The sequence below is a fragment of the Condylura cristata genome, unplaced genomic scaffold (genome assembly GCF_000260355.1).
Source record: "Condylura cristata isolate star-nosed mole 26May11 unplaced genomic scaffold, ConCri1.0 scaffold00008, whole genome shotgun sequence".
NCBI lineage: Eukaryota > Metazoa > Chordata > Mammalia > Eulipotyphla > Talpidae > Condylura > Condylura cristata.
The window spans coordinates 3,052,813-3,066,614 of record NW_004567109.1 but is presented as its reverse complement, the minus strand read 5'-3'; the positions used below and the strand labels follow the sequence as shown (position 1 = coordinate 3,066,614).

Genomic DNA, 13,802 nt, shown 5'->3' with positions numbered 1-13,802 from the left:
GCGGGAGACTAAACACATTTCTTTTCTCTTTCTTCTTCTTTTTTTGGGGTGCCTCGAAGAGTTTGGGACCAAAGAGAGGAGCATGGATCTTGGTACAGGTACCGGCCGGTGGGAACCAGGGAGGCTCTTTCACTTTTCTTTCGGTTCTTTTACGGAAGTTATTATTTTTAGCCCAATGAGGTAGCAGCTGAGCAGGGGTGGGGGCCGGCCTGGAGAGGGTCCGGCTGCACTTCTCGCCCTGCTCGCTGGATTTGCCAGGCTTCTGATTTTATTGCTATTATTTGTTACTTGCTGGGTGACTGTGACTAATTTGATGCTTGTCATTATGAAAGAACTGAGGGAGAGGGAGCTGGGGGGCACCCAGAGAGAGGATTTAGGGGTTTTTTGTGGGGGTTTTTGTTCTCCGTGTTTTTTTGAATGGCTCCGTGTTTTTTCTGTATTTTTCTGTATTTTTTTTTCACCCTGCAAAGATCTCTGTGTGCCGGGCTGTGGGGTGTGTGTTTTTATTTTTTTAGTGGGGGGTGGTTTAGTTTTTGAAAGCAGCGTCCTGTTGGGAAAGGTGGTTAGTCTGGTTTCGGGCGACTGTCTCAAGGTAAAGGAATTTAATTTATTTGGGACAAGGCTGTGTCGGATGATCAAGCTGCTTATTACAGCTAATGAGTATTTTTCACCTGAGAATCCGTGGGATGAGGCGGCTGTTATCAGTTCAAAGTGAGGGGCCCAGGACTCTCTCCCATCCCCCCTTTAGCCCCCACCCGCAGGGGTGGGCCCCACGAACTGCTACATTTGGAAGTCTGGTTTTGGGGGAACCCAGCATGGCACTTCTACCGGGGTTCAGGTATCTGGCCCGGGGCAGAGTTTGTCCTGAGACTTTGGTGGTTGTTTTGGTCTTTAATCTAATTTTGTTCAATATTTGTCTTCTCTGCCCATCTGGGCTTCCGGCCTGAGTCCAGAGTAGGGTTTGCTGTTAGCCTGTCCGGCTCCCCATTTACTGTCTGTTAAAGCCAAATTTTGACGGCCCCCCCAGATCCTGGCCAGAGCAGCTTCCTCCATGTGCTCAGACCTGGGGAGGGCTGGACAGGCTGGTAATTCATAGGGCCTGGTCTCTGAACCCCTGTTTCACAGATTGAAGGGCAGGTGGTTTGGTGGCTGTCAGAATTGTTTATTACAGGACCAAGTTCGTGGCGTGGCCCCTGGGGACCCATGAGCTGGCCCCTGACCTTCCAAGGTCAAAGGGGAGTGGGCAGGGTGGGTGACTGCGTGGCCGGCTTCGGAAGGGGGGGGTGTGTTTGGGGGAGACGGTCTTTCCCCACCTCGGGAGTTGGGGAGTGTGTGTGCAGCCAGGTGTGATCTTGGCTGATCGCAGGCAGAGGTGCCCACGACCTCCGTGCCCAGGAGAGGTGTGACACCCCCTGCTGGGCAAAGTAGTGAAGGTGTCTAAGGCCATGGCTCCCACCCTGCCCCTCCCTGCTGTCCACTCCCACGGAGAAGCAGCCGCCCCCACCTCTAATCAGGTGTCTCATCACCACCCTCTCAGGCCCCACCCCCTTTCTTCGGAAATGGGGCCCCCACCCATCGCCGCCAAGGAGCCAGCCTCACAGATGGGCCGGGCCCTAGCGCCACCCTACCTGGGCAGCGCCTCTGCTGTGGGCGGGCACTTGGGACCCAGGCATTACTCAGCCGGGAGGCCGGCCTCCGTCTTCCTCCTTCCGACAGGCGTCCGTCCAGGCCGTCCCTCCCGGGCTGTGCGGGGGCACTGCGTCCCGGCCCTTCTCTGGGTATCTGGGGTGTCCCCAAGGAGCGAGGGCCTGCTAGGCTGTGGGGCCTTCACCCCTCGTGGCCTCTGTCCGGGGCCTGAGGGAGACACGGCTCTCCCAGCACTCCAGGGACGGGCTCTGGAAACTTTTCCTAGAAGCTCGAAGGGCCCTGAGGTCAGCCGGTGCCTCCCGGAGCCTGAGCAGGGCGCTCCCAGCACGACCCAGCCTGGACTCTGGCCACTCGGCGAGGGGAGGCCGGATAGCAAAGTTCTGTTTCCTGGAGGAGTCATCTGGTGATACCATCTCAGCCTTTTCTTTGAACTTGGAAGTTTCACTTAATCTCAGAACTTCAGAAGAAAAAGCATTTTCCCCTCTTCGAAAAAAAGGGAAGCGGGTGGGGACTCTTGAGAGCCCCAGTGTGCTCCACAACCCCCCTCAACCCCACCCCCCCACCCCCACCTCGCGTGCCCTTCTGGACACGGGGTCAAGCCTCGTGGCCGGCATCGTGGGGGACGCTCTTCTCTTGGGCTTGTTCCCCTGGGGGACTCCAGCATGGTACCGGCTGGAGGGGCCCGCCTCAGGCTTGCGGGCATCCGGTGGGGACAGGGCCAGGGGCTGACGCGGCCTCCTGCCTGGTGAGGTCCAGGTCCTTCCTGAAGCGCAGTGGGCGAGCCCAGGATGGTCTGGAGGGGACAGCGGGACCTCTGGACCCTCAGGGGCCGTGTGGACCCCTTTCCCCGATCATAGTTCAGCCAAGGGCTGGATCAATCTGGACGTCTTTAGCAATAAAAAATGCCGATGTCGTCCTAATTCACCAGGCCCCGAGATGACAGCAAATTTACATTTTTTAATTAAACTAGCAGCCAGTTTTTATGAGAGGGGGTTGGGTTATGCAAATCAAATGGTTGTGTACGGAAGATTAGGAGAGTTTGGGAATAAATTCCACAAATGCTAATAAAAAAAAAGGGAAGAGAAAGAGAGGGAGGGAGGGAGGAGAGAGAAGAAGAGAGAGGACAGACTTCCATTAGGCCCTTTTAGAGTGATTTCCCTGGGGGAGGGCTGGGGGGAGGGAAGGGGGAGAGCTTAGGCGCAGGTGAATCCTGCGCAGTTGGGAAGCTCCCCAGGACGAGGCCCCCGGGGCTGGCTCCTGCGCAGACCTGGAGGCTGGGGTGAACGGGCTGTGAGCTCCTGCTCCGCTTGGGGACCACGCTTGCCCTTGATTCTCCAGAATCTCGTCATCGCCCCGGTCTCCCTGGGGGCCAGGGGCAGTGAGGAGCAAGGGGCAGCTGTCCGGGGCTTGGGCCATCTAGCAGAGGTCCAAAGGAGGCCCTCGGCATGAAAGGTCAAAGGGAGCGAGCCCAGAGGCATGGCCGCGGGCCACGGGCGGCGAGGGCGGTGAGCGGGGGTCCCTGGCGTGGCCGCGGCTGCAGTGTCAAGGCGGGTCAGTAGGAGGCGTCGTGCTGCTCCGGCTGGCCGCCCTCCTCACCTGGGATGAGGTGTGCCGGACTTCAGGCCAGGGCCCTGGACCCCGAGGTCCCAGGAGCCTCGCTGCGGAGGTGCAGGGCAGGATGAGGTGAGGGGAGCGGCGCCAGCTTGGCTCCGGAGCCCGCCCCTTGGGGCGGGTTCCTGCTGCGGTGCGTGGAGGGCGTGGGCTCCGGTCAAGGGGAAGAAACTGTGGACGTATCCCAGGTGTTGCCTGGCCCCAGCGAGCCAAGAGCTCCAAGTTCTTGCTTCCTCTACCCAGCGCCTGCCGCCGGGCGAGCAAACCCACCTCCAGGCCCACAGCGCTTCTGTGAGCAGCTGGGGCAGGCGCCCCCGTGTGAAGTGGGGCTAGGACGCAGCTTGTGCCCGCCAGGAAGAGGTGGACACCGGGCTTGGGGCGGAGCAGGCCACCCTCCTGGTTCCGTCCTCAGGCCTCCCCTGGCTGAGACACCCACTCGGCCGGTCTGCGCCGGGCCAGTCCCTGCAGTCAGGTTGGGCACCGGTTCTGCCAGTCTGCTGCAGGGGGTAGGGGCATTGGTGCCATCTTGGCAGGAAGAAATGGTGAGAGGCCGGGACAGAATGGGCTGTCTCAGAGGAGGTCACGAGTTTCCTGGTACCTCGCAGTGGCTGGCTGTGACCTCTGGAGGGACTTGGCACCTCCTGACCTTTAAGGCCTCAAGTCCTCTACTCCCAATTTGCTTAGACCAGGAGGTGCAGTGGGGTGCTCTGGGAAGGGGTCTGGCGCTTGCACCTCCTTTTGGAAAGAAAGCCTTGGAGACGTGCCACTCTGGGCTGTGAAGTGACCCTTGACCGGGCCCTGACACTGGTTATAAGATGTCAGGCTGCTGGAACCTTCTCCCCAGGACCAGAGGCAGCAGGGGCAGGTCGTGAGGGAGCCCACCCAGCCCTTTCCCTGCAGGGGTCAGCCCTGGCACCCACTAACGCTCCTCTCCGGGCCCCGCCCCCACGCCCCAGTCCCCAGCCCCCACGGCCAGGGAATCTGGCTGCGTTGCAGTTTGGGTTTTTATGATGGAAAAATAGAATAAACGGAGGCACCTTGGAGGCCTAGCCAGCCAGCAGCCACATCGCTCGTTAACTCTGCTCCCTGGCTCAGGTCCCCGGCAGGGGCTTGGGTGGGGCTCCGCTCCTCCAGCTCCTGGACCCTGCCAGGTAGGGGTGCCCCGGGCCCTCTGCCAGCCTCCTCTGGCGCCCACCATTCTGGGAGGGCTCAGGCCTCAGCCCTGCCCATTTTGGGGGTGGGTGTGGGCGGGTGTTGGCTTCATGCCCTGGTCTGGAGCTTGTCCTTATCACTGCCCTCCTGGGCCGGCTTTTAAACCTTGACCCCCAAGCTGCAGACACACCTCCTCCGCCTTCTCCTCCTCATCTTCACAGGGAAGGAAGTTGCTCGGTAGTAATTACAGCCTGCGGGTCCCCAAGGCCAGCAGCAGCTGTTCTGGGGTAGTTGGGCCAGGAGTGAGGACCCGGGGAGGAGGGAGGGTGGGTGGCCCCGGTGTGGCGAGGGTGGTGGAGGGCAGGGACCTGGGAGTTGAGCGGGCACCCCTCTGCCTGCTGGCCCGCACACCCCAGGGTCATCGGGACATCGCCTCCCTGGTGGGGGTGGAGGTCCCACGCAGGTGGTGAGGCCCATGGTTTAGTACAAATTGGGGGGCCCCCTCGAGAGGATGCAGAAGGGGGGACCGCTGGTCCCTCGCAGGCTTCCGGAGCCTGCCTGGCAGGGGCGGCCCTCTGCCACGCCAGGGCAGCGAGGCGCCCTGGCACGAGTGGCCTTTGAACTCCACACCGGATGGGAAGTGCTGGGACAGATGGGGATAGGCAGAGGGCTGTTCCCTGCACCACCACACCCTCTAGGCTCCCCGGCCCCCCTCAACTCCTCGGAGCAAAACCCGCTCCCCCGAGCGCTTGTGCAAGAGTTAGTTCCCTGCCGGCTGCCCAGCCTGCGGCCTTCCTCCACCACACCCGCACCTCACACCCAGTTGGCCCTGGGAGGAGATAAGCGATCAGAGGCCGCCGAGGGCTGTGCTCGCAGGAGCGGGTGTGCGACGGGTGCTGGTGGCGCCCCACTTCTCGGCCCCGGCCCCCAGCAGGCTCCCCGAGCCTCGCTTCCTGCGGCGACCACCCCACTCGGCTCGCGTCTCCTCCGGGGCTCGCGCGGGCTGGCCTGGCCGGCTGGCGGACCTCCCGGCTGAGGGTGCCTCCGGCTTCTGCGTGGGGCAGGAGCTCTCTCCGGCCGGTGTCTGGAAGGCCGTGGCGCTGGACGGGAGAGGGCACGGCCCGGCGGACCGGCGTGGTGTGGTCGGAGGTGCCCTGCTAGCTGCCAGCCGTGGCCGGGCGGGGCGGGGCGGGGGCGGCTCCTACTTGGCCAGGGCAGCTGCTGTCCGTGGCCGCAGGTGGGCAGCAGTGAGTGTGCATCTGGGGCTCCCCTGGCCTTCCCCCCTCGCCTGTGCCCCCCGCCCCCCGCAGCAGACCTCACTGCAGCGGGTCCCCCGCTCTCAACCGGTCCCGGGTGCAGGACCCCTCCCGCCAGGTAGCCCCCGTGCAGGGAGGGGCCTGGGAGAAGGGCACACTGTCCCCAGGGCCAGCCGCACTGCCAGGGCACCAGACCTCCGCCCAGGGGCGGGCTGCGGGCCCCGTGCCCAGCCCGCCTCCTGGGCACTGCCGGCCCTTGAGGCCCCGTGAGCCCACAGGGCCAGGCCTCTGGGTTGCTGAGAGCGGACACATTTTGGGGCTCCAGCGATGGGAGAGGGACGCCGCCCCATGGGCCCCCAGGCTGTCTGCAGGGAAGGGCGATGGTGAGGGGGACAGGCCTCCCCAGGACTCCGCTGCTGGGAGACCCGTTTCCAAGTCCCACGTTGGTTGAGGATGCGCGCCGGATTGAGCTGGGGTTGGCCTGCAGTGGCCCTCTCACAGGCTTGCTCCAGGACCTGGGGGCTCGGGAGGGAATGTGCTGCATGGGAGCAGGCACAGTTAGGTCCCCCCGCCCCCGGACGCAAGAGGCATCTAGGAAGCCAGCAGGGAGAGATTTCTGGACCTTTGAGTCACCGCAGAGTGCATCTTCTCCTGGCCGGCGCTCTCCACCTCCCTCCAAACCAGCGTGCCTCTGTCTCGCCACCCCAAGCTCAAGGTCACGCCAGCAGGGAGGCTCCCCCAGGGACAGAGGCCTTGGGGAGGGCGAGGGGAGGCGCCGCCCAGCAGGGGGCGCCCCCTGGATCCCCGTTCTGAGGACGGGCTCTGGCCCCAGCCTCTGGCCAGTGGGGGAGGGGGAGCCCACCCCCCCACCCCCAGAGGTTCCTGGGCTGAGTTTGTTTTGCCAGGGTGACCTGTTTAATCATCTCATTTTCTGGTGGCCGTTTATTCCTCGTTTCCACGGTTACGGCCCCATTAAGGGGAGAAGCAATAAGGCAGCGAGTCAAACAGGTAATAAAAACATTAAGCACATGTGCAGGGGCGGGTGGGCAGGGGCTCGCTGAGGTGAGACGCCCCGGGGAGCAGAGGCAGCGGCCCGGAGGTCTGGGCGAGGAAGCCGCTGGGCGCCCGCCCTGGGCCGAGGCCCTGACCACGCTGGGGGCACTCCTCGGCCGCACGGGCTGTCTGCGGGGAAGGAGGACAGTGAGGGGTGACGGAGGCCTCCCCAGGACTCCGCTCTGGGTGAGGGTGGGGGATGATTTCTGACATTGTTTTGAGCTCTAGAACTTTTCTCCTGCTGACTTTATCAGAAAGCATATTTGTGGTGAGTGCTACTAACAGGGCCAGTCTGGTGAGTAAATACTCCTGGTGTGGACAGCCTGTGACCTTGAGAGGGAAGAGCAAGGCTGGGCCCGAGGCGGCAGGGAGAGGCGGACGGGAGTGGCCCCGGCGCTGGGGGCTTCCCAGGGCCCGCCGGGGCCGAGAAACCAGGTCTCTGGCAGCAGAGCCTGGCTCTCTCCTGGCCCCGGCAGGGAGGGGGCAGGGCGTGCAGCCTCCGGCCAGCCAGAGCCCAGGGAGGACTGGCCAGCAGGTCCTCCAGGGGCGCCCCTAGGAATCGGAAGCTGGGAGGAAATGCATCCCGCCCAGCCCCTCAGCAACGGTCACGTGCCTCCTCCTCGGCCCCTCCCTGGGAGCCTCCTCAGAGTCCCCGCGGCTGGCCTGTGAGTGGCGGGGGTCAGTGGAGCTGACTGGGGCAGAGGTGTGGCCAGGCTGCCTTGGCCAGGAGCCCGCGGGCAGGTAGGAGTGGCCGCTGTGGACGCAGGCGCACCGCCAGCCGGAGGCCCACCTGCCCTCTCCCCGCTCTGATCCTTGCAAACTCAGCCGTCTCCAGTTACTCACCGCAAAGTTGATTTTTGACTAGAGCGGGCGAGAGCGAGGGTCCTGGGGATCGGAGCCCGCTGCTGGGGCGCCGTCCTGGGAGCGGGCCTAGATGAGTTAATATTCCGATCAAACAATTAAAAATAGCAAACACTCCCGCGGCGCCAGCTGCCGGGGCCTTTCAGGGACTGTCACCAGGAGGTTCTCGGGCAGGTGGTGCTGGAAAGAAGTTTTTCCACAAACAGCAAATATCAGAGATGACAGCGTGGCCCCCACTTCCCTCCCAGGCCCCGGACAGGTGTTGAGGGGCTCCCGGTTCTCCCTGACCCCCTTGGGGCCCGGAGTCGGGGCGCAACGTCAGGGCCCCCCCCCCCTGCAGGCCCGGCTGCCGCGGTGAAGTCATCGCCAGATGCCTTGGTAATTGCTTTAAGAATCTAACTTAAAATAAGATAAAAACTTATATTCCTGGGTGAGGAGTAATTTCCCATCGAAGACTAAATTAGTGAAAGGATTATACCCGGCCTGACAGCACTGGCGTCTGATCCCTCCAAAGGTCTCAGGCCAGAGGGCTCCAGACCCTGGAGGTTCCCCTGAACCTCAGGCCAGCCCCCCTCCCCTGACTGCCTGCTCCTCATGCTTGGTGAGTCGGGGGTCCACGCGCCATGACTCGGGGTCCCTCCCAATAACGGAGACCAGTTTTTGAAACCCCAAGATGGGAGGGGCGCCCGTCTGGCCTTGGGGGGCCTCAGAAAGTCCCTGTGGGGTCAGTGGGTACTTCCCCCAGGAGCAGAGCCCATCTCTCCTCATCCTACATGATGATGGCCCTGGGACCCTGGGTCCAGGAAGCAGGAGGAGGCGCTAATTAGAGTGACCCTCCCAAGGGGTCCTGGGGAACCCAAGCACCCCATGAACTACAGTGCTCTCTGTCCAGGCTGGGGTCTGACCCTCTGCCCCATACAGTCAGCAGAAACTTGAAACAGACGCCCCAGCGGCATGTGGGTTTGTCCAGCACCCTCCTCTGAGAGAGCCGAGCACCCTCCTCTGAGAGAGCCGAGCACCCTCCTCTGAGAGAGCCGGTGCTCGCCTCGGCCGGCAGCCCCTCATCACCGGGGGACCGTCCAGCTGCGCAGTGGGGAAACGGGCCCAGGTTTGTTCCCAGACGGGGCGACAGACGCAGAGGGGGTCCGAGGACCTCGACCCGGTCCCCAAAGGCATCTGGGCCCCACCTGTAACGCGTGGACGAGGCCCCAGGCTGCAAGGTGTTCCGGAGACAAACCTCTAAGGCAGTGCCCTTGCCGCTCCTGGGACAGGGCGCTTGGGCTGCTTGCCGGGAAGGGGTGCAGGGAGGAAACGCCCCTACCTGTCTCTCTAAGTGGAACTGGACGGGCTGGGGCAGGGCCCTCCAGGAAGAGCGGCTGGGTGCGTGGAGCCTCTGGGCCGGCTCGCAGGTGGCTGTTTTGTGTAAGCACAGAGACTTTGCTGGAAGGGCGGATCCGCACGATTCCGGGGTGCACACAGCTCGGCGGGGGTGTCGCTCACCCCAGGGCTTTGCTGCTTCTTGAGGTCACAGGGAACCGTGCGGGGTAGCACGGTCCCGGTGTGGGGTTTAGCCAGGGGCTGATTTGCGAGGGGTCCCGACTGAGGACTGGGGTGCTGGTTCTCAGGGTGGCCGGCAGCGGGCTACCAGAGTCGAGCAGCCAGGTATTCCTGGGGAGACTTGGTGCCTGATGCCCCCCCCCCCAGTCCAGAGGACGGAATTATGGGGCAGTAGAGCTGAGCGCTCCAGTCTAAACACCCGGGAGGACGCCCGGAGGCCAGCCCAGCCAGCCGCAGAGGGCTGAGCGGCTCGAGGCGGGAGGGGTCGGCCGCCGGGAGCTGGCACGCGGCCGCTTCGCGAGCAGACACATCAGTGCCGTCCAGGCTGCGGGGCCCTGCGAGGGGCCCCCCCCCGTTTGTCTTCCCCTCACCCCAGGGTGGGGAGTTGGGCCGGACTGGACAGGATGGACGGTCTGCTGGAGACGAGGAGCAGGGGAGGCAGAGTCGAGGCGCACGGCCAGGGGCAAGGTCAGGGCCCCGGGCTGGGACCCCATGGGTCCCTTTCCCTGGCCTGCCTGATAGGAAGGGTCACTTTGGGGTCCCCCAGAGGCCTTCAGGTGGAAGCTGCCCTTGCGAGACTCCTGGCAGGGCCCAGAGCCCAGAGAGGGGACGGGATGTTTTCTGTTTCCGGGTCCCTTGGGGGCCCAGGGGCAGATTGAGACAGGCTCCTTGCAGGGAAGGTGTTAACAAACAGCAGGTGATTAAACATGACAAGCGGTGACATTTCTGTGCAGGGTGCTCAGTCCCGGCAATGCCAAGAATGAAGCTATAAACCCTGACATTTTGTGTTATGCACTGAGAGGTTTTTAATAGACCTCTCTCTCCCTCTTCCCTAGTCGACCCCCCCCCCACTGCCCCACGGAAACCTCTCACCTCCCGGCGGGTCTCTGGCCTCCCCCTCCCCTCAGGGCCTCCTCCCTGCAACCACAGGCCCAGGGCACCCCTGGTCCTCGGAGTCCCCCTTTCCTTTGATCTCTCCTCCCGCCCCTGCTCCCCGGGCCAGCACCCCCACTCCCTCGTGCCTTTGTGGGTGCTGACCTCACAGCCTGGCCGGGCTGTGCCTTCCCAGTTGTCTGCAACGGCAGGTGTCTGTCCCCGTCCCTCTTTGTGCTAAGAACGTTTCAGACAGACGCGGTAGCGGGCGAGGTCGGTCGTGGGGCTTGGGGTGGGACTCTTCTCCCCCCCCAATCATTTTTTTCAATTTCCTTTTCTCCTTTTTGGGACAGAGACAGGAGGTGGAGGGCGAGATGGCACAGTGCTGCAAACAGTTGCTGGGTTTATTCAGACAAGGCCCGGCCCACAACACTTGTCCCAGAGAAATGTGGGGACAACTGGGGCCTCTTTTGTTCTCTGGGGAGAGCCCAGTGAAGGGCGTTTGGAGGTGAGCCTGAGGCTCAAGAGGTCAGACACCCGGGAGCGAGCGAGGGCTCCGGCCTCAGTGCCTCCCAGGGCCCCCCACCCTTGCAGAGGGACAGGTCCCTAAAGCACCCCTGAATTACCAGAGCCAGGCCACACCCTTGCCCAGAGGCACCCAGAAGCACTTAGTTTTCCACCTTTGTTCAGTAAATATCAGGTCAAGTTTGTGGTCCTGGATTTTGCCGTCTGTCGAGATAGGGGGTGATTAAAGGGGAGGTGATGGGGCGCTGTGTCCAGGTACAGGCGTGGTAAGGACAGGCCGGCGGGGCACAGGACGTGGTGGGAGGACGGAGGAGCTAGGAGCCGCCTGCAGTGGGAAGACTGGGGGGCAGGGGAGTGTGGTGATCACAGAGGGCTTCCTGGAGGAAGTGGCCTTTAAGCCCGGGCTCCTGAAGATGCCTAGGAGGGGGGTGGCCAGGCCGTGGCGGGAGGCAGGCGCTGCCTGCTTATGGTGCTGGCAGGGATGACGGGCAGATGGGTAGCTGCGCCCCTCCAGCCGAGAAAGGGCCCAGGGGCCCTGACTCCAGCCAGGCTGGTGTCGGAGCAGAGAGGGGCCCTTCCCCACCACGCTCACCTCGGGGAGGGACAGCGAGCAGGGGCGCGGCCTGGCCGGGCAGGTGGCCCGCCTGTGTGGCCGCTCCCGGCGCCTCTGCCCTGCACCTGCTGGCCTCCCAGGACTCCTGGCCACCTTCTGGCGCTCACAGTGTCCCCAAACTGTGTGTGCCCCCTAGGTGCTGGTGCTGGGGGCACCCCTAGGTGCCCCCTAGGCTCTGAGGCCCAAAACCGTTCTCTCTGGGCCCATAAAGTCAGTGGGACAGTGCACTCGGGGGTTTGGGTGTATTTAAGAAAGTCGGCAGACCAGGAAAAGAGACCAACAGCAAGGCCAGCCCCCGGCTGACCTGAGTGTCCCGTGTCCAGGAGGCGAGGCGGCCGGCCTCACACCCTAGTCTTTGGCCACGGCGATGGGGCAGCAGCAGGCTGCGTCTGAAGGGCCTGGCCAGAGCCTCACCTCTCATCTTTGCTGCCTCGCGGTGCCCTGGAAGCCAGATCCAGGCCCTGCCCAGACCAGCCCCCCCGGGGGGGAGAGCCCGGCTGCCTCTGAGCAGCACGAGGGTCCAGAGCCCCCTCGGCCACAGCCCCTGGTCTTTCTGGCAGCCGCGGCCTGGGTCCCGGGTGCGAGTGCCTGTCTCCACTTCCAGAGTCCCGCCATACCCAGGAGGGGCGAGCCGCAGCCCTACCCTGCAGCAGCCCGAGGGAGGGGCCTGCGGACCAGGGGCCGAGGGGCCGAGGGGCGTCCCAGCTGGACGGGGCCTCCGCCCCGCAGATCCGCAGATCCGGAGCCAGGTTTTGCTGTAATCCCCACATCCTGTTGCAGATCCTTAATCAGCTGGAGCCCAGGTTAGGCCGGACCCTGTGGTGACACTCGGGGCTGTAGCATGGAAAATCTGAAGTGGAGCTTCCGGAGCTGGGCTGGGGGCTGCCAGGCCCAGGCAGGTGGCGGGAGGAGTGGGGAGCCAGCGCACAGGATGTGGACAGCCCAGCCCACCACTCTCCGGCCAGGCTGGGGGCGGAGGAGCAGCTGTTACAGGCTGGGGCCAGGGGTACAGGAGGACGAGGAGGGGCCGCGTGGCCCCGGGACACCAGAGTGTGGGGGCTGCCCTGTGCCTGCCCCAGCCCTGAGCCAGCAGGCCGACCCCAGCAGGCTGCGCGGTCAGCCGGTCAGCCGGGAGGCAGAGCCCGGGGTGATGCGGCCTCCCGGGGCAGGGTGGACCGAGGCCTCTGTCGAGGCTGGAAGTTGTTGAGGGACGAGGCCTGGGGATGGGGAGCCGGGCGAGGCTCCCCCCGGAGAGGGGCAGCGTCCCTCCGAGGGTCAGCAGGGGTGTGTCTGAGAAACTCAAGGGTCCGCCGGCCCTTCCTCTGCCAGCAGCAGCTGGCCGGGCCCTGCCCTGCCCTGCCCAGCCCTGCGCCCCAGCCTGAATGCGGGGCGAGTCGGTGGCGGGGAGCGTCGCCCTCCGGCCCCTCGGCCCCCCGCAGCGTGGACGCCAGTGTCGGGAAGTGCCCGGGCCGAGGCCCGAGCAGAAGCCAGGCGGGGCGGCTGGAGGGGCGGCGGCGGCGGGCAGACGGCGTCTGTCCTGCGAGGCCGGGCTGGCTACGCACACAGCCCCTTTTCTATATGGAAATGAAGAATTTAGGCTAATGGAGCTCAACCATCTCTAATTTTGCGATGGCAGGAGGATTTTGATTGAAAGTAATTAAGCAAGCTAGCTGTAAAATTAATTAAAGCAAAAGGGGGGGATTTTTTATTGGATTGGATAGCGATATAGCGTCTGTCAGGCGGGGGACGGATGGGGGTGACCTGAATCTCTGCCCTCCCCCCTCCCACTCGGGACGTTTATGTCACTTTAATCTCCTTACAGCGGCTGCTGTGCATTTGTTTGAAATAATCAAGGAAATATGGTCAGAAATTGTCAGCTTTCAGATCCAATTTACCTGACGGGCCTCCGCGTGCCGCGCGGCCCCGAGTGCACGAGCGTGAGCAGTGGGGGAGCCGAGTGGGCACCGCTGACCGCCCCCCTGCCCGCCGCCGGAGGGAGGTGCTGCAGGCCGGCCCCTCCCTGGACAGGCCCCGCCCCGTCCACCTGCTGCTCCCCTGCGCCTAACCGGCTCTGGGTTTAGGGCCGATAGGATCAGGGAGGTGACGGTAATTCCTCGCTCCAGATGGCTGACAACTGCTAAACCCTCCTCCAGGCCGCAGCTTTAAAAATACTCCTCAGTCAGCCCCTCATGGCGTCGCCCGCAGCGAGGGGTCACGGGGAGGGCCCCAGGGAAGGCGGGGGCGCCCGGCCACCGCTGCCGTCCCAGGCCCGGGCACTGCCCGCCCGGCCGCCCATCTCCAGGGAGCCTCAGCCAGCCGCCCTGTGCGTCCCTGAGAGTCGGGGTTCCGCACCCCAGCCCCGCTCCCAGGGGCTGGCCCCGGGCCGTCTGGGGCCGTGTCCAGCTGTGCCAGCGAGGGGCCGGTGCCCGTCTGCTGGGAGTCCTAGTCCGGGGCCAGGCACCGTCTCCCAGGGCTGCGCAGGCCCTGGGAGGGTGCCCCGGGCTTGGGGGGCCAGCGAGCGAGTGGCCTGGGCTCTCCAACAGGCCTCTCAGCCTCTCTGGCCCCGTCCACTTCCACGTCTGAGGGTCTGTGTGAATCTGGGGCCGCCTCTGCCTCACAGCTGCCCGCCACCCGCTGCCCCACCAGGGCGCCAA

At 64.3% G+C, this 13,802-nt stretch overlaps 1 protein-coding gene across 1 annotated transcript in view; it reads left to right on the top strand.

Moving 5' to 3' along the window:
* Window positions 1-13,802, top strand: part of LOC105853376 — a 109,175-nt gene that overhangs the window by 85,406 nt on the left and 9,967 nt on the right. Inside the window, exons 4-6 of the mRNA XM_012722070.1 lie at window positions 60-98; window positions 5,234-5,647; window positions 5,721-5,784. Of these exons, the coding sequence (XP_012577524.1) occupies window positions 60-98; window positions 5,234-5,647; window positions 5,721-5,784 (517 nt within the window). The remainder of the gene's footprint in view (window positions 1-59; window positions 99-5,233; window positions 5,648-5,720; window positions 5,785-13,802) is intronic.